Source organism: Entelurus aequoreus, linkage group LG27 (genome assembly GCF_033978785.1).
Source record: "Entelurus aequoreus isolate RoL-2023_Sb linkage group LG27, RoL_Eaeq_v1.1, whole genome shotgun sequence".
NCBI classification, from domain to species: Eukaryota; Metazoa; Chordata; class Actinopteri; order Syngnathiformes; family Syngnathidae; genus Entelurus; species Entelurus aequoreus.
In genome coordinates this window covers 25,841,517-25,862,598 of record NC_084757.1, presented here as the reverse complement: position 1 = coordinate 25,862,598, position 21,082 = coordinate 25,841,517, and the positions used below count along the sequence as shown (strand labels likewise).

At 38.6% G+C, this 21,082-nt stretch overlaps 1 protein-coding gene across 8 annotated transcripts in view; it reads left to right on the top strand.

The window, feature by feature from the left end:
- LOC133644590 (zinc finger protein GLIS1) overlaps positions 1–21,082 on the top strand; it is a 256,829-nt gene that overhangs the window by 12,436 nt on the left and 223,311 nt on the right. For 4 of the 8 annotated variants that reach the window (XM_062039213.1, XM_062039209.1, XM_062039207.1 and 1 more), the window contains 4 exons: positions 3,117–3,207; positions 9,839–9,949; positions 17,716–17,923; positions 18,018–18,323. The exons of 1 other annotated variant lie outside the window; for it this stretch is intronic. In XM_062039213.1, coding sequence (XP_061895197.1) covers positions 18,059–18,323 — 265 coding nt within the window. In that variant the 5' untranslated portion in view covers positions 3,117–3,207; positions 9,839–9,949; positions 17,716–17,923; positions 18,018–18,058. Of the gene's footprint in view, positions 1–3,116; positions 3,208–9,838; positions 9,950–13,830; positions 13,924–17,715; positions 17,924–18,017; positions 18,324–21,082 lie in introns of all 8 variants that reach the window. 3 more of the 8 variants (XM_062039212.1, XM_062039208.1, XM_062039210.1) reach the window with 2 other exon arrangements.

Genomic DNA, 21,082 nt, shown 5'->3' with positions numbered 1-21,082 from the left:
TATATATATATATATAATTTTTGCTTCAAATATAGCGGCTTCACCACATCCAGACTTTTTTCTGCATATACTACAAAATGTTTGCCCTTCGTTAAGCATTTTCAAGCATAAAAATGGCAAAGTAAACAAAAAATTTACATACTACAATGTATTGGCCACCACATAAGATCAAACAAATCAAAGCATGCTGTTCAGTATTGTGGCCACTGATTGGCTCAGCCTCAGCCAGCATTACTATATTGGATTAAAAGAGTCTAAAGGTGACTAAAGATGCAATGTACATCATTAGGATTTTATCCATACCTATATTCCTAATCAATACCGGCATTAATCTGTACTCTTATGTTTACTACTATATGTAATAGATGTGGAAAAAATGCAGTTTTCAATTACCATTTTTATAAGCACACGATGTTGTACACCACCAACATCATGTAACATCTCACAGCAGAGAAGTCTTTTATCTACAACTGCTTTATAAGTCTTAAAAAAGTAAACTATGTGTGCAGCTTAAAGGCAATGCAGTTATCATCTTGTAAAGTCCACACAGTTCCATCATACAATTACAAATATTTGTGTATGGCATTTATGTGCAGAGCACAGACCCTTTACAAGATATATCATATCAAATGTATCATACAAATCAAAACAATCGATTGGCATGTTACGTGAGTGTGCATTTTGTAACAATAGGAATTATTTGTGTTTATGTTGCACACTGTGACAGACCGGAGGCCATTCTGAGTGTTGACAGCTACCAATTTCTGTGTAGTGCGTACTATATACAAATATATATATATCAGTCAGCAAGTTTAGTGCTCAATCGTACTTTGCGGGAAAAACCCTGTATGCAACTTTTTGGCCCTGTTTAGTTCGTACACAAGCTTTATGAATAGCAGTATTAAACAATTCCCCTATTGTCGTAAACCCATTCCGCTTGTAGGATTTATAATACAGTCCCAGGTTGTCACACAGGAAGTTCCATCCAAATCTGATGGTGCACTTCAGAGTAAAGTTACTGTAAATTATGCATAATTTTTGTAACGTTATTTACATAATGTTATTCAACAATATTTAGGATTTACTAGACAATCCCATGATGTTCACCCAGGAAGTTCCATGCAAATTTAATGTAGCACTTCAGAATAAAAGCTACTTTGAAATCTGCATTTATAACTGTATTTACGTCCGATTTTAGACAGCAATATTGAAAAAAAATCCTGTTTTTGTCATACAACCATTTAACTTCGAGGATTTACTATACATTGCTGGAATGCCACTCAGGAAGCTCAATCAAAACTGTTAAACATTTCAGAATAAAGTAGTGTGAAATCTGCATACTTTATGTGATGTTATTTGCCCCTGATTTAGGACAACTATGTCCAGGGACACGCGGTACAAAATGGATTGATGGATGGATGGACGGATGTTTAAAATATCCCCGTTGTCACCCAACCATTCAATTTTTAGGATTTATTTGACAGTCTTAGGACGTCACACAGGAAGTTGATGGTGATGGTGCACTTCAGAGTAAAGGTACTGTAAATTCCAGCGGTGTGCCGTCAGGGCCAGCAAGGCCTTCTCTGCTGGCCTAACGTAACCAGAAATCATGATCATAATTAAAGATAAAATAATTTTTTGATTTACTTTCCCTAAATATCTAAAATTATCCATATTATTTTCATGTCATATTATGCACGTTCCAGTGCTGTTGTTTTTAGTTTTAGTTTGTATCCAATCAGAATTCAGCTAGCTTTTGTTGCCATGCTGTACGAAATCTGCCAGACGCCTTCAGAATCAACAATGGTGGCGTCCGTGCACTGTAAGTGAACGGGTCGGGGACATACAGGTGATAGATAATTGCGATTGCCAATCAGATCACGAGTTGTTGTCAGTAAGGCCTTCTAGATGGCCTCATGTTGAAGGTGACATTTACGCGTCCTGTGATTGGATACTCATCGGGACCGTTAGCGGATGAATTTGAGAACACATTGAGTTGAGAGACAGTTGCGATAGCCAATCAGATCACAAGTTGTTCACAGTAGCTGTTCTGTTCTGTTACAACTAAAAGTTGTAAACTCTTGTTGTTAAAGTGTGTCATGCTTGTCATTTAACTAACATTGTTACATGTGTATTTGTCGCCATCATGTGGTCAGGGGAGTTAATATATATTTGAGAAGTGTGTACTTTAAATCAAACTTTATTGACTGGAAGTTCCATAAGCCGAGCAGATAAATTTACGGTATATGTTTTAATTGCTGATGCGTTATAATACATTTTTAAATGCGCCAGAAAAACCCCCGTTTTGTACACTGTTGATGTGGTTCAATGTCCAGTAGGGTGTAAATGTGTTTCTGTATAGTATTTCTCCAGCAATGGTCATGTGGTGACATCAATTATGGTATTTTGAGAGGTAATCATTGAAGTCAAAGATCACTGAAGGCCTAGGTGGGAAACGCACGGCCCGCCACTGGTAAATTCTGCATAATGTATGAGACTTTATGTACGTATGCTGTTGTTCAACAATATTTCTATTTCACTTCTAGATTGACTAGACCAGGGGTGTCACAGGTTTTATTCGGCCCGGGGGATGAGTTTGCTAAGTATTAAAATGAGCCGAAATTTTTGAATGAAAGAAACCACTGTTCTAAATTTGTCCACCAGATGTCACAATAGCAAATCTTTGTAGATTATGCTACATATGTAAATAAATAAACCACAGTCAAGGAAAATGAGCAAACTACATAAATAACATCCTGTAATTTGATTTTGATATATTTTTATCTTGATAGATTGAAAAATTAACACCAATGAGTTGACTGATGAACATTATCACATAATTTATTTAGAAAGTATAAATAACGACAAATAAAGATGGAATACAATTAACAGCAACATGTAAGTGTAATAACAACAACAACAACATTATGATTTGTACATTTTCAGAATGTGCTTGTTCTATTTTTAAACAAAGAAAACAATCTGAAGTTGTCTTGCCGTGATTTTACTCTTTTTCTCCATGTGGCCCCCGATCTAAAATGAGTTTGACACCCCTGGACTAGAGAGTTCCAGGATGTCACCCATTAAATTCAATTCTGCGTAATACTGCATTTCAGAATAAAAGCCCTGCAAAGTCTACAGTTGTTGCTGACGCACCTTTCAGGAACTTGCAGATGCTGCTCTTCTCCTTGCCCATGGTGACCACAGGTGAGTCGGGGGCTTCTCTCCCAACAAACGCCTCTTGTCCCAAAGACATCCACATGTGATGTGTGGCGGCTTTGACGAAATCCAACGACATGAAGGTCGGACCCCAGTCTTCGTACGAAAATCTGGGATTCTTGGACATGAGGATTGTTTGATCGGATTTAAGGATAACCTTCTTGGCCAAACTCGGCGAAATAAGGCGCAAAATTCGAAGCAACGTGACAAAACAAATCAGAAACATGCACAGGCATGCTGTTTGAATGTAGACTCCCACTTTTTGCAGAAACATGACTTCGATAGTGCTTGAAGCCCTGAGTGTGTCTGCTCAGTTTGGAGAGTCGTCACTATATAACAAATGTCCGTTAACGCCTACATGTAGTGATGCTTTCAGTTGCAACTCGGAATTTCGACAATTCCTCGTTGCGCACTGAAGACACTTGTGTATATTCGGTGCGAAATATTTAACGTCGATGAGGCTCCAGCACCCCCCGCGACCTCGAAAGGGACAAGCGGTAGAAAAATGGATGGATGGATGGACATACATTGCTTAAGATAACCCATATGAAAAAAATAGTTTCTAAGAAATACATCGTACAATTCTTCTTCGTTCATTTCTTAGTAAGTACGTAAGTACATTATATTTATAAAGCACTTTTCACAGATAAAATCACAAAGCGCTATACAAAACATAGGTGAAGTAAAACAACAATTCAATTAAAACAACAGGGGCAACATCATAAAAAAGATATAAAGTGGATTAAAAATTACAGTTAAAAGGTGCATTAACTAAAAGCTTTACTAAAAAGAGAAGTTTTCAAATGTTTCTTAAAAGTTTCAACACAGTCAAGATAACGGAGGGACTGCTGCAAATTGTCCCAGAGTCTGGGAGCTATAGCCTGGTTTTAAAACGAGTTTTTGGGATTTTTAGAAGACCCTGGCCTGAAGACCGGAGGCTGCGCCCTGAGGAGTGAGGTCAGTGATGTACTGAGGGGCCCCACCATGCAACGCACGGAATGTCAGGACTAAAATCTTAAACTCAATGCGGAATTTAACTGGAAGCCAATAAAGACTGGATAAAACGGGGGTGATGTGGGCTGTTCTGGGTGCACCAGTCAAAAGTCTGGAAGCCGCATTTTGTACAGTCTGAAGTCTCTTTAGCGTTGACTAGTTGAAGAGAGTGAAAAGAGAATTGCAATAGTCAATGCGAGACGAAATGAACGCTTGCACTGTTGATTGCTCCTTCTCACATTAGTATTGCATGGATTTATCAAGCTAATTTATCTGACAGATTTAAACTGCCAAATTGTTATATAATCAATCATCCATCCATCCATCCATTTAATCAAATTTTGTTTATATAGCCCTAAATCACAAGTGTCTCAAAGGGCTGCACAAGCCACAACAGTGTATATATATATATATATATATATATATATATATATATATATATATATATATATATATATATATATATATATATATATATATATATATATATATATACCGTCGCGATCAAAAGTTTACATACACTTGTAAAGAACATAATGTCATGGCTGTCTTGAGTTTCCAATCATTTCTACAACTCTTATTTTTTTGTGATAGAGTGATTGGAGCACATACTTGTTGGTCACAAAAAACATTCATGAAGTTTGGTTCTTTTATGAATTTATTATGGGTCTACTGAAAATGTGACCAAATCTGCTGGGTCAAAAGTATACATACAGCAATGTTAGTATTTGGTTACATGTCCCTTGGCAAGATTCACTGCAATAAGGCGGTTTTGGTAGCCATCCACAAGCTTCTGGCAAGCTTCTGGTTGAATTTTTGACCACTCCTCTTGACAAAATTGGTGCAGTTCAGCTAAATTTGTTGGTTTTCTGACATGGACTTGTTTCTTCAGCATTGTCCACACGTTTAAGTCAGGACTTTGGAAAGGCCATTCTAAAACCTTAATTCTAGCCTGATTTAGCCATTCCTTTACCACTTTTGACGTGTGTTCGGGGTCTTTGTCCTGTTGGAACACCCAACTGCGCCCAAGACCCAACCTCCGAGCTGATGATTTTAGGTTGTCCTGAAGAATTTGGAGGTAATCCTCCTTTTTCATTGTCCCATTTAAAGCACCAGTTCCATTGGCAGCAAAACAGGCCTAGAGCATAATACTACCACCAACATGCTTGACGGTAGGATGGTGTTCCTGGGATTAAAGGCCTCACCTTTTCTCCTCCAAACATATTGCTGGGTATTGTGGCCAAACAGCTCAATTTTTGATTCATCTGACATCACATGGACAAAGATAAGACCTTCTGGAGGAAAGTTTTGTGGTGCTGAAAGCTTCGTTTATAATTGCTGCCTTTGGTTAAACCTCAATTAATTTTGGTTTTGCTCACATTTGCTTTCTTTTATTTAGACTCACCGAGTTGGTGGTTTACGAAACGCTCGTAGCAAAAATGCATTTTAAGAACCCTGAAACAAGATAAAAGACACATAATATCAAGATACTTAAGAGGGAAATACTAAATGTTAAAAGTATATCAAACAAACCTTTAACAAAGTGATCACTGCAAAAGTGTTCTTCGACTCTGCTCCCTTGGACTGTAGTGCTATATTCGAGAGCCACTTTTCTTGTCACTGTTTTGTAAAATCTTGCACTCTTTCACCCTTCTTGATTACCTCTCGAGGAACTCTGAAGAAACTTTTATAGTTTTCGCGATTGGAACGGTTCCAACAGCCTAAGACAATGCAAGCATAGGCCATTTTTCTTCAAGAAAAGCAAAATGCCAGCACACGCTCGCTTGATTACCACGTCGAGTCTCGCATACTTAATGAGCAGGATGTCACGTCAGTTGAATACAAATAATTCATTTTTATTCTTTAACTTTACAGGGCATGCCAACTCGGGAACATGAATACAAAATAATTGCCTCTTTTCACTTTGTCACTACCCGACCGGTGCCAAACAACCCGATCGGTCAACGTATGCGCGAAGGTTATGTCATTTTCTGGACTTGCAATATTTTACGACAGAGCTTCTGCGACGTCACGTTCTGGATATTTCAATGTTTTGTATAAACTGAATAGCTTACTTAGAAGTAAAATGGAACACAAATATAAAAATGAACAAGGGATGTCAATCGATTTATTTGCCATCTAAGGTTGCTGAACACATCGTTCAGGTTTCTGTACGGATCAGTACGGTTTCAAAATACAGAATTTTTAAATACGGTTTGTTGCGTTTTGTATGTAATCTTTTATATGACATTGTTAATAAAAAAAAGATGGTAACTGTGATGGTGGGCACAAAGATAACTGCCGTAAAACAAGTTGACAAAAATGACTTAGGCTTTGCGCATGCATAAACCAATTGGGTCTTCCTGAACTTGTCAGGTAGCGACACACTTCACTAACCTGGGAACATGAATACAAATCAATTGGGGTTTTTTTCACTTCACCGATTACTAAGTAATTGGCTCTGTTGGCCACCCATTGTAAAAATACGGGACAAAGTGCTCTCTTGACAGCTCAATACAAAATGCGTACTTTTATTTCTAAATACGGGACGATTGCGTTTTTCAAAGGACGGTTGGTAACCATACGCTATGTTCGTTTAACAGTGGTTCTTAACCTTGTTGGAGGTACCGAACCCCATCAGTTTCATATGCGCATTCACAGAACCCTTCTTTAGTGATAAATAAAAACATTTTTTTTCAAATTCACGACAAAGTTATATGTTTTTTTACTGGTGCACAAAATGAACCGTGCATGAACATCACCTTGTTCAAATAACAAAACCAACACAGTGCATGAACTCACAACAAATTACACACCTGCAAATCAGATGGAAAATTAGAGGGAACATTGTTTGGGGGTATCCATAGTACGCCGATAGGGAGAAGTTTTTATTTATAAGATGAGTCGGGTGTGTCTTGACCTCCGCGGCGGAGGCTCCACCGAACCCCTGAGGCCGACTCACCGAACCCCTAGTGTTCTATCGAACCCAGGTTAAGAACCACTTGTTTAACCTCTAATAAAGCTCACCAAGTTGTTGTCAATTTTCAGATTTCCCATCTTAGATTTATTTTGCAGTGTGATTGTTTGAAGCAAATAAATACAATTCCCTCATGGCCACAGGCAGGGAAAGGGAGACATCCTGCCACCTCTGGCTCCTTGCAAAATGTCTGTCTTCTCCTTCTTCCCAAGGACTGATAAAGTGTTTCAAAGTGGGGTTGGGTTGTCTTTGTTCTATCTGATTTTGGTTTTCATGGTAACTGCTCCTTCCGCTGGCCTATCTTGATGATTATTGCCGCTCGCAAATACCTCTCACCCCCATGCAGCTCTATGTGTCTCTTTATATGTGTTACTTAGAACTAACCATTTACAGTAGTAATACCTGATAATACACTTTAAGAATGATATGCAGAAATATGATGGTAAGATCAATATACTAATTGTATTAGGTGTATGTGTATGCTAGCAATATGTGTAGTTAGCATTAAAATATTCAAATCCTTTATCCTCTTCATGTTTACAAATTTTTCGCATGTTTGTCGTAGTTAATGTTTCAAATCAAACATTTAGATATTAGTCAAAGACAACACGAGTGGACACAAAATGCATTTTTTTTAAATTAAGAACAAATCCAAAACTCTATGTCCCTGTGTAAAAAGGTAATTGCCCCCTAAACCTAATTACTGGTTGGGCAACTTTTGCCAGCAACAACTGCAATCAAGTGTTTGCGATAACTTGCAATGAGTCTGACACCGCTGTGGAGGAATTTTGGCCCGCTCATCTTTGCAGAATTGTTGTTAATTCAGCAACACTGGAAGGTTTGAGCATGAATAGTCTTTTTAAAGGTCATGCCACAGCATCTCAATAGGATTCAGATCAGGACTTTGACTCAGCCACTCCAAAGTCTTAATTTTGTTTTTCTTCAGTCGTTCAGAGGTAAACTTGCTGGTGTGTTTTGGATCTTTGTCCTGCTACAGAACTCAAGTGCGCTTCAGCTAGAGGTCATGAACAGGTAGGCCTGGAAATTCTCCTTCAGGATTTTTGTTAGACAGCAGAATTTATGGTTCCATTTATTACAGCAAGTCTTCTAGGCCCTGAAGCAACAAAACAACCCCAGATCATCACACTACCACCATCAAATTTGACTGTGGGTTGATGTTCTTTTTCTGAAATGCTGTGTTACTTTTGCACCAAGAGACCTTCCAAAAGTTCAATTTGTTCTTTTCAGACCACAGAGTATTCTCTCAAAGGTATTCTGGATCATCAATATGTTTTTTGGCAAAATTGAGATGAGCCTAATGTTCTTTTTGATCAGCAATGATTTTTGTCTTGGAACTCTTCCACGCAGGCCGTTTTCACCCAGTGTCTTTCGTATAGTAGAGCCATAAACACTGACCTTAACTGAGGCAAGGAAGGCCTGCAGTTCTTTGGATGTTGTTGTGGGGTCTTTTTTGACCTCTTAGATAAGTCGTCACTGTGCTCTTTGGGTAATTTTAGTTTACCGGCCACTCTGGTTTTCGCCATTTGTGGATAATGGCTCTAACCGTAGTACCCTGGAGACCCAAAGCTTTAGAAATTACTTTGTAACGTCTTCCAGATTGATACATCTGAATACTTTATTTATCATTTGTTCCTGAATTTCTTTAGACCTCGGCATGATGTCTAGCTTTAGGGGATCTTTTGGTCTACTTCACTTTGTCAGGTAGGTCCTAAATCATTTCAAAATTGAGAGAATGTGTTGCAATAGTCAAGCTGGGGTGTGGCTAGAGAAATTGAACTCATGTGTGATAAACCACATCTAAGTTCTGTGTTAACAAGTTGGTCAATCAGTTTTTCACACTGGGCCATGTAGATTTGGATTTTTGTCTTCCTTAATAATAATCTTCATTTAAAAAGCTGTATTTTGTGTTCAGTTGTGTTGTCTTTGACCAATGTATACATTTGATTGATGATCTAAAACATGTAAGTGTGACAAACATGCAAGGAAATAAGAAACAGGAAGGTGGCAAACACAAATTTATGGAGTGAGTTATTTTACTTTAATGTTGCCGCTGTTTTTCACAACAGTATAATTGATTTAATTAGTTAATATTTAAAACTTGCTTGAGTATAAAATACATGTTTAAACATGTACATGTTTTTAATGTCACAGTTGGTGGGAGATAGCTAAAAATGTACTATTTTAATGCTAGCTGGGTGTTGCTAATGTGTAAAGAAATCACATCACAGAACCAAACATGTAAGTAAAATACCACTACAGTGCTTGCTTTGGTATATTTGTATACTTTATTCATCTTTTAGGGTGCTTTCTCTACCCTCGAATGTCCCATTTTGCTTAACTTTCTTTTTGTATCTTTTGATCTTGTCAATTCAAATTAATTTAGATAACTTTATTTGTACCCTGATGTTTTGACATTGGTTGAATGGGGTTGCTGTTCTGTAGAAATGCATTTTACTTAACAAAATAGGACAGGTTTCCATTAGTCTTCCTTTGAATATTTTTTGTACTAATTGTATTTTTTTTTCTTTTTTTAAAAATAATTGTATTTTTAGTAAGCAAGTTATTAAATGGCAGCTTAAGAAGGATCAACTCCACAAACTTGCTTTTCCCTTTTTCATGCCAACATAGAGCGATGGAAGGAGTAGAAGATCATGAAACCGAAATGGAGTAGGCATCAGAAAACAAGCTGTTTCATGTGAAGGGAATGGCCTCACCAGCACAGCAATGTGGGTCAAAGAGGTGAGTACATTATTATCTTTAACGGTTTAACTTATTTATACACTTGAATGATGGTCAATCATTTTTAAACTGGGTAAATGTCTTGGATTGTTATTAAGGACACTATGTTTCTATATTTATTTATGTATACTCATCAGAATGGAAGACTTGGATGTAAGATAGTACAATAATCCTTAGGTGACGTGATTGTTGTACTTCTTTTGACCGCAAACTTGTAGGTTTGAATCAACAGTGCCTCCAGCAATGTCATCATCAAACATACGTAGACATTATCTTTATTTTCATTGTGTTTAATCTATTTTACACATGTTTACAAATTAAAATAGGAATGACATTTGTGTCATTTCTAATATAATTTTTCAGAATTTATACAGCATGTTGATCGGATAATAGCTGATCGATGATGTCATTTATTGTACTTCTTTTGATAGCAAACTAGTTGAGGCTCAATTGGGGCTGAATCAACAGGGCCTCTGCTGGTTGCAGCCATGTGGTGCACTTAATTTTGCATCAGTGGACTAAATTAGCCCTAGTGTGTGACTGTGAGTGTGAATGTTGTTTATCAGTGTTGGCCCTGCGATGAGATGGCAACTTGTCTAGGGCGGGGGTCAGCGAAGGATTGAAAATGGAAAAAGATGGGGGGAAAATACAAACAAACGCAACAGTTTGTTTACATGTAAAATCTTCCACTCCTTCTTTGTCTCATTTTGTCCATCAAACATTTTATGCGGTGCATGAATGCACAAAGGTGCGCTTTGTTGATGTTATTGACTTGTTGGAGTGCTAATCAGGCATATTTAGTCAGAGCATGACTGCAAGCTAATCAATGCTAACATGCTATTTAGGCTAGCTGTATGTACATATTGCATCATTATGTCTCATTTGTAGGTATATTTGAGCTCATTTAATATCCTTTACTGTCATCCTCTTTGTATATAATTTAGTTTTGCATGTTTCATGACACATTATCTGTATGTAATATTGGCTGCATTTCTGATAGTTGTTTGTGTCCCCATGTTGTTCCAGACCACAGCAAACATTACCTAGCTTGCCAAAGACTGTAATAAATCTATTAAAAGAGGACAGCCTGCCGTTTCCTTAAACTTGGACACACCTATACCTTTGGCCATTAAAAGCCAGTAATGTCCAGGAGTTATCTCACTTTCTGAGTAGCCTCTGAATTACTAAGGGTTTCTAATGTTGTAAAAATGTGTAGAATAAATATTACATTTCAACATTTCTTTCAAGGAAGATTTGCTTCAGCCTGCGACACATAGTCATTTTGATAGTAGGCTATTGTAGCTAATATAGACACCTTTGTCATGTGTTGCCTTCATTATAAGACTTACATACGGCTTTTAATTTTTTGCTGCTCCAGACAGATTTTTTTTTGTATTTTTGGTCCAATGTGGCTCTTTCAACATTTTGGGTTGCCGACCCCTGGTCTAGGGTGTACCCTGCCTTCCACCCGAGTGCAGTTGCACGGGATAGGCTCCAGCCCCCCGCAATCCTGAAAGAGACAAGCGGTACAAAATGGATGGATGGATTTTTCACAAAACAGTACAGAATACACTTAATAAAGGTTTTATGAGGGGGACAGTTAGACCCTTACTCAAACAATTGTTTCAAGTTCCAGTTTTCCAACTCCCACAAAGGCAACATCAGATCCAGTTCTTCCAGTCAGGCAACGTTCAGTCCAGATTGTGACACCATGTCAACGAACACACACCCTTTTTAGAAAGCAGTGCACGCTCACACAAACCCAACAGCATATTATTTGCTGCAAATGGGGGACTTTCACGTCATAGCCGCCAGATGGCGCTGCATAACAGCATATAGAGGTGCTGGAAAATAGTAACTGGCTTTTTCTCTCTTATCTAAACACACTTGACTAGTTATTTAATGCAATTTAATAAGAAATTATGAATAATATTTATTTTTTCAACGCTAATTCAAAATGTCAAGTAACAAAATTACCAATAATGCTGGTTTTGGTTGAATTTTTCAAAAATGTTGCCAGATAACCATGCAAAATATTAGACACCAAAACTACAACCACACTAATACACATACTGTCAAATGAACTCCGATCTGACAGTGTAAATCAAAACAGCTAATCCACAGATGTATGTATTGATTTAAAGCAGGGTTAGTCCACAGAACCATAGAGAATCTTTGACCAGTGTTTTGACTGTAGGTTCTTAAAAATAGCATCCTAATAGTTCCTAACATAGAGGATCTTTAACTTTCATTTTTGCAGTATTGTCCGTTAAAAAACCCCCAATGTGGCGCATCACATCGAGAATCTTTGACATCGGTTTTCAGAAAGTTTTCTAAAATCAGCAGAGCTCCTGTTAAAATGTCAATACTACATATTATTGGCCATTAGATGAGACCAAACCAATCAAAGCACTCTGTTCAGTATTGTGGCCACTGGTTGGCTCAGCCTCAGTCAGCATTATCAATCAATCAATCATTCATAGGTTTACTTATACAGCCCTTAATTACAAATGTCTCAAAGGGCTGCACAAGCCACAATGACATACTCGGCCCACATCAGGCCAAGAAAAAACTTCACACATTGGGGACAACTAGAAACCTTGCAAGGGACTGCAGATGTGGGGACTCCCATTGGGTGACTGGTGCAATGGATGCCGAGTGGATACAGTTAATAACGTGAGAGTCCAGTTCATAGTATGTAGACAAGTCAGCAGCGCAGAGATATCACCAACTGATGTAGAGAGACGGCAGATTAACTGGACTAAAAATGGGCCCATTTTTAAAGGTTAGGGTTTATAAGGGAGTTTTAAGATGGGACTTAAAGGCTTCTGCTGAGGTAGCATCTCTAACTGTTACCGGTGGGGCATTCCAGAGTACTGGAGCCCGAATAGAAAACGGTCTATTGCCCGCAGACTTTTTTTGTGCTCTGGGAATCACTAATAAGCCAGAGTTCTCAAAAAGCAGATTTCTGGCCGGGACATATGGTACAATACAATCTGAAAGATAAGATGGAACTAGACTGTTTAGTATTTTATATGTAAGTACTAAAACCTTAAAGTTGCATCCTAAGTGCACAGGAAGCCAGTGCAGGTGGGCCAGTATAGGCGTAATATGATCAAACTTTCTTGTTCTTGTCAAAAGTCTAGCAGCCGCATTTTGTACCAACTGTTATCTTTTACTGCTCGACATAGGGAGACCCGAAAATAATATGTTACAGTAATCAAGACGAGACGTAACGAACGCATGAATAATGATCTCAGCGTCGGTGGTGGACAAAATGGGACACATTTTAGCGATGTTACGGAAATAAAAGAAGGCTGTTTTAGTAACACTCTAAATGTGTGACTCAAATGAGAGAGTTGGGTCGAAGATAATACCGAGATTCTACCATATTGGATTAAAAGATTGTTAAGGTGACTAACTGGTAGGGATGTTTATCGTAACGATTTTATCAATACTGGTATTCATTGGTACTCTTACTGGTACTATATGTATATGGTGTTAAAAAGATGTGTTTTTATTACCATTGTTATAAGCACAAGAGGTTGTACACCACCAACATCGTGTAAAATTGCACAGCAGAGAAGTCTTTTATCAATACCTGCTTTTTAAGTCTTAAACAAGTCAACTATGTGTAGTGCGAAGTGCAATGCAATTGTCATGTCATCATCTTGTACACACCACACAAATCCATCAATGTGTTTCTATTATTTGCAATTACACTCAGCTTTACATAATATTATGTATTGTATCCATGTGCAAAGCACAGACCTTTTACATGCTATATCAAATATAAAATATACTTCAATACAGTCAACTAGCATGTTAGGTGGGTGTGCATTTTGTAACAATAGAAATTGTTATTTGTGTTTATGTTGCAGATGGACGTATTTGAGTGACGGACCGGAGACCATATTGAGTGTTGACAGCTACTGATGTTTGTGTAGTGCGTGCGATATAAATAAAAAGACTGGGTGAGCAAGTGTAATGCTTGATAGTCTAGTTTGTAGAGTCAAGTGACAGAACGAATTAAAACACATTTAAGCAAGGTGTGTTTTGAAATGCGGTGCAATGGAGTGACGTCAGTCGGCGACTATAGAGACCTGTTAGCGGATGCTATATTGCTTCAAAGCAACTTCATTGATTATTATAGTACTTCCATTTTTCAAATTTTTAAATGGATTAATATTGGCCTGTGGATTACTGGATCGCTGAAGCGCGATAGTGCGGGTCGTCAGTAAAGCGCGATCACTTTAAACCAATATTAACTCTTAGTAGCGTGCGTGACTTTAAGGGACTAGGAGGAAATATTTTTGCGTTACAAACTTTGGTGTGGCGTTTCTTACTTATTTGTCATTATCCCAAGCTGATTCTTTATGCATATAGCAGCGCCATCTGAAGTGAATGTGACAGCGTGTCATAATTACGATGGCGAGCTAAAAAAAAAAATACAGATAGCCGTATCATTTGTCCAGAATCTTAACGGCCCTCCTGGACCAATTAGGAACCAGTACCAAAAAATACTGGTGTATGGTATTATTTCATGTGTAGTGGGCTCTAAAAATGTTAAATGTTTTTAGAAGGTAGTAAAGGTAGTTTTAAAAACAATTCTAATAAATGATTGCTACTTTGCAGAAATGTATTTCTGGCGATCATGTCCGGAACCAATTAACGGTGGCAAACAAGGGATTACTGTATAGATGATTTGTGCTGATATCGTACCTGATCAATATCAGCATCGGCCAATACCGGAAATGGAAAAAGTAAGCTCTGCCTGTCACCGTGCATTGCTGGCATGGACACATGAACAATAAATAACTAAATTATAGTTTTCAGACCAGATAACAAATTCCAAAAGATGCATTTTTCTTAGTTAGGAATCACTTTCTTAGTTAGGAAACCTACTTAGTGGCCTAGTGGTTAGAGTGTCCACCCTGAGATCGGTAGGTTGTGAGTTCAAACCCCGGCCGAGTCATACCAAAGACTATAAAAATGGGACCCCTCCCTGCTTGGCACTCATCAAGGGTTGAAATTGGGGGTTAAATCACCAAAAATTATTCCCGGGCGTGGCACCACTGCTGCCCACTGCTCCCCTCACCTCCCAGGGGGTGAACAAGGGGATGGTCAAATGCAGAAGACAAATTTCACCACACCTAGTGTGTGTGTGTGTGTGACAATCATTGGTACTTTAACTTGAACTTGAACTTAACATAGAGCAGTGATTCTCAAACTTTGGTAGGTGGGCTTTATCTAGCGGTATGCCAAATAATCACTTAATTAAATAAACAGTGTTACTGTTCAAACTGTGTGTAATGTTACAGTGGCCAACATATTAAATATACATGTTAAATAAAACTTCTGCCTTGTTTTTAATGAATACTTAGGCCTACTATGCTACTGTAATTTATTGTTGGTCTTTAGGTGGTACTTGGAGAGCCAAGTGTTTTCTGAGGTGGTATAGGTCAGTGTTTTTCAACCTTTTTTGAGCCAAGGCACATTTTCTTTTCATTGAAAAAATGCGGAGGCACACCACCAGCAGAAAAATTTAAAAATGAAACTCAGCAGCCGATATTGACAGTAAAAAGTTGTTCCCGCAATTGTTGGATATGAATTTAAACCATAACCAATCATGCATCAATATAGCTCTTGTCTCAAAGTAGCTCTACTCTCACTACCTGTCACATCACATCGTGACATATTTTGAGTTTTTTGGTGTTTATCTGTGTGTAGTGTTTTAGTTCTTGTTTTGCGCTTCTATTTTTATGGCTCTTCCTGTTTTGTTGGTATTTTCCTGCAGCATTTTCTTGTCTTCCTTTGAGCGCTATTCCCCGCACCTGCTTTGTTTTACCAACTTATACCATGCCAACTTTATTTATAAAACCCTCTAAAAACAACCACAGTTGAAAAACAAAGGGCTGAACATCACAAAGAAATACAGGCAAAGGACAGACTAAAATATATAATTTAAAACAAAGGTGAAATACACACACACACACACACACACACACACACACACACACACACTTATATATATATATATGTATATATATATGCACATAGAAAAAGCAGATACAAATTATCTTAAGAGCAATTTGTTAGATAAAAAGGCAGTTAAAAAGTTCAAAACAGTTTAAACAGTTCGTTTTAGCAATCAAGACTATTTAAATTGTTTTTAATCCTTCTTTGTGTGGGAATTGTTGATTGTCATGTCTTTGCTCCGAACGCTGTAAGTCTTTGCTGTTGTCCAGCATTCTGTTTTTGTTTATTTTGTAGCCAGTTCAGTTTTGCATAGCCTTCCCTTATCTTCAACGCCTTTTCTTAGAGTCACTTGCCTTTTGTTTGTTTTTGGTTTAAGCTATAGATACCTTTTTACCTGCACCCTGCCTCTCGCTGTCGTCTGCAAATTGTGATCACGACAAACATCTACAAAGCAATTAGCTACCTGCTGCCACCTACTGATATGGAAGAGTATTACATGGTTACTCTGCCGAGCTCTAGACACCGCAGACACTCAACAACGGCACATTATTTGCGGATTATAATCACCGGTTTGCAAAAAACATTTTTAACCCAAATAGGTGAAATTACATAATCTCCCAGGTCACACCAGACTGTATCTCACACAGTGGTTGAAAAACACTGGTATGGATGAAAAAAATTGGACAACCACTGACTTAGAGGATCTTTAATTCGTTTTTGTCAACAGCAGAGTGCTCCTCCTACAGAGGAACTTTGGCCAGCGTAAACATCTTGCTAGTGTTTTGATGTACAGTATCGGTGAAGTAGTGGTTAGAGTAGGTAGGTCGTGAGTTCAAACCCCGGCCGAGTCATACCAAAGACTATAAATAGGGACCCATTACCTCCCTGCTTGGCACTCATCATCAATGGTTGGAATTGAGGGTTAAATCACCAAAATGATTCCCGGGCGCGGCCACCGCTGCTGCTCACTGCTCCCCTCACCTCCCAGGGGGGTGAGGGTGATGGGTCAAATGCAGAGGATAATCTCACCACACCTAGTGTGTGTGTGACAATCATTGGTACCTTTTTTTTAAATAATTTTTTTCCCTGGTGAAATAAATAAACCTGTGGTGTTCAAAGTGTGGCCCGCAACTCTTTTTTATGGGCTTGTGGGCAAAAAATAAGTCAAAAGGCATAATGTCAACAGAAAACCCTGAAATGTTGATGCTAATAACAAATAAAAACATAAAGATTTGTCTTGAAATATATATTTTTGCCTGTTTATTGGCTTAGTTCATGTGAAACTACATGACGTTGACGCACCGCCATCATTTTGAGAGAATATCAAGAACAATATTGTTTATATACTTGAAGGCTCCAAGCAACATCTGTTCTTTTTAAAATATAAAATACTTAAATATTGTTATTTGTGAGCATATTCATAAGCATGGTATTATTTGTTTCCTAGTGGTTAAGAGTGTCCGCCCTGAGATCTGTAGGTCGTGAGTTCGAACCCCGGCCGAGTCATACCAAAGACTATAAATATGGGACCCATTACCTCCCTGTTTGGCACTCAGCATCAAGGGTTGGAATTGGGAGTTAAATCACCAAAAATGATTCCCGGGCGCGGCCACCGCTGCTGCTCACTGCTCCCCTCACCTCCCAGGGGGTGAGGGTGATGGGTCAAATGCAGAGAATAGTCTCACCACAACTAGTGTGTGTGTGTGGCAATCATTGGTACTTTAACTTTAAAAGTGTACAGCAGAGTGTTGCATTGACATTATTTGCAACATCTCATCCCCCCACAGAAGATGCACCGCCGCCATTGGTGCGCCTGAATGCTGGATATCTGGTGTCAATCACAACCAGGAGAGAAAGAAAGAAAGGGAGAAGGAGGAAGGTGATGCTGATCCTCAGAAAGGATGCTATCGATCAGCCTCACAGACGTCTTGCAATTAGATGTCCTTGCACATGCGCATTCCCACCTTTATTTCTTCGTAAGGGTCTGATAATGAGGTAGGCGTTACCTATCAATACTTTATCCGACTTTTTTTTTTTAAAGTTCCAAGAAATAACTCGTTTTTTTTTTTTTTTTTTCAAATCCTGTAAGGTAATGCAAGAAGCATTTAATCGGATGAAGCCGACGTTTCGATGCAGAACTCCGCGCCGCTGTCCGGGATGGTGAGCCACTTTCAGACGCCCGCCTTCAGCGACTTCGGAGCCGGCCAGACGCGCTCGGCGTACGGCGGCAGGGCCGAGACATGCGCGCGGCGAGCCGGAGCCGCGAGCTACGGAGCGGCTCAGATTTACCGGAGCCCACACCAGCACCACCACCACGATGACAGCAGCCCCAAACGTAAAGTACACGTAGCCGCCAAAGCTCCACGCTCCTGCTTCACGTTCCCACCACTGCAAGGTAAGATGCTAAATATGTGTTTTCTTTTTTGCAAACACTTAAATGCAAAACAGTGCATCCTTTTTTTTCCAATCAACATTGGCTATACTATATTAGCCACATAAAAAAACAAACAAATATCAAGCATGAAATGTGCATTTATTTAACTGGAAATACCAAAACTTGTCTTTTTTCCCCATAAAACTGAAAAAATAAATGTTCTTACATTTTAATAACTACGCAGTGCAATTGCTTTGGGAATTCCACATTGATTCCACGTTGTACCCTATTATCATGCACGGATTATTCAGTAAAATTGTAGGTGAGAAGACGGCATCTCTTTAAATGTCACACGTACACTGCAGCTTTACAGATGCCAGGTGTTGGGTGTTCTGTTAAAGCAGGGGTCGGGAACCTTTTTGGCTGAGAGAGCCCCGAAAGTTTTAAAATGTATTTCCGTGAGACATATTTTTTTTAACACTGAATACAACTAAATGCGTGCATTTTAAAGTCAGACCAACATGTTTAGAGTATAATAAGCCTCTTATTCTTTTTAATAACATTGTTATTCCGAAGCTAAGCAATAATAAATAAAATACTTCTTACCATTAATACGACATCTTGAACAGGTGCGGTACAAAATGGATGGACGGACTAAATTGCATGAGAATGTTTTATATTTTGAACGTTGCTATTCATTACTTATCGTGATAAGCAATGTCAGCTAAGATTTATCTGAGAGCCAGATGCAGTCATCAAAAGAGCCACATCTGGCTCTAGAGCTGTAGGTTCCCTACCCCTGTGTTAAAGCATCAAATACAGGGTCTCCCAAAAATCCTGTCATAGTCTAATTACAAATTCTAGCTGGTATGATCTCAAATTTTAACTAGATGTATAAAAACCCACTAAAGTGCTGGAGAATGCTGTATTAGTATTGTATCTTTATTTGTTCCAAAGGACAATGAACATTAACATATAACATGTAAATGTGTCAGATTGTAGTGAAGGGCTAAATACCCACGTATACAGAACGAGCGTAGACAGTGTGCGCATTAAACATTGTGAAAGTTTTGTAAAAATTGTTTACAAAATCTATATTTGTTTGATTATATTGGCAATTTACATATTTTTTCAAGTTAACATAAAATATTGTTTGCCATTGTAGGACTTGTAGTTACTATACAGTATTTTCGAATTATGTTCTTTTTTTTGGGGACACCTTAAGGTGAGAAATCTGGTGTCAATTTAAGATACGCCGTTTATTCATATAAGTCAACAACATACCCATCGCATTTGATTCTGGCGAGGTATGTATTATGCTGTTTAAGGGTAAAAGATGCATTTCAAACGGGACAAGACTTGGGTTGTTAAACAGGTATTCATAGAGTTTACAGCATGCATGCGTACATCATTACATTTGCATGGAAGAAGTGGCCCCTGTTACAAGGAAAGTATCTACAGTGGAAAGCGGGCATTCTGTGCAAGATGCTCCATCATGTTTAGTTGTGTGTGTGTGTGTGTGTGTGTGTGTGTGTGTGTGTGTGTGTGTGTGTGTGCGAGAGAACTCAAGAGAGAACGGAGGTAATTACCCAATCCTAAATCATGATTAGACGGAACAGACTTTTATATTAGCAGTCATCCTTGCAGCAAGAATGGGATCAACATATTTGATTATTGTTTCTTTTTCTTGCCAAACACAAACCATGTGTCCTCTGAACAGTCTATAACATCGTTCTGCGGACCCTCCACCCCCCGATCCCCCCCCCCCCCCCAAAAAAAGAATCGTCCCATTGTCCTATATTGTGATGCTTTTGAACTCCTGTCAATCGTCAATGCCGATTGACACTGAGGAAGTCACATGTATTCGTGTGCGTTTGTTTGTCCTCAATTCCTCTGCAAAGCAAACCATTTTGATATCTCGTGGGTTGATGTATTGCATTTGTTTTTTAGCCTCCCACAGAGTGATAAAAAACATGACCCGACATCTGCTCCCTTCATCAAAACACGCAAGACTTTAAACGGTTTAGAAGTTGTAAATCTGTTCAGCTCGACGTTTGCCATAGTTGTTCTCGTTGCTTTTCTCCTATATTAGCGTTAATTCCGGGGATTTGTTGTTTTAAAGTATTATGGTCAAACATGGAAGTGCATTGGTGAAGCTGATCCCGGTTCTCATCATCCTTTTGTAGCATGCCTCATTTCACATTGATCATATTACATCCTTGCCTTCTGGGGGGATATGGAGCTGGAATTTAAACTGCCCTCTCAGCCGTTAGTATAGACTCATAGGGGCAGGAAACGTTGAACAAACTTCGGCTGTGGTGTTTATCCCCATGGAAGTAAGACAGTGGGATTCCAGGATTCAAAGGCTTTATTGTCATATGTGGGAATAAATCAAAGCAGTGGAATTCTTACTTTGTGCTTTCTTTATCCTGAGACCATCAGTTATTACACTGGAAATATACCAGGACTACAAAATACATAATGCAAGTGCATGCTTGATGATTTTATTCAATGTGGGGACACATTTCCTGTATGCCGATTCGCTTTTATCCGCTGTGCTATAAATACAAGTGCCCGTGAGTACCCCCCAGAAAAAATATTTACACACTTGACCCCCACATTGACAAAAAGAATATCTGGTTTTGAGTGAAGCGTGCCTTCTCGCATCATTCGATACCTTGCTTGAGCTCTGGTGGAAAATTGTTTGAGGTACAGAGCAGTGATTGGCTCACCTTTTTCTATCCGACACATTCGGACCTTGTCTGTCTGTTTATTGACTC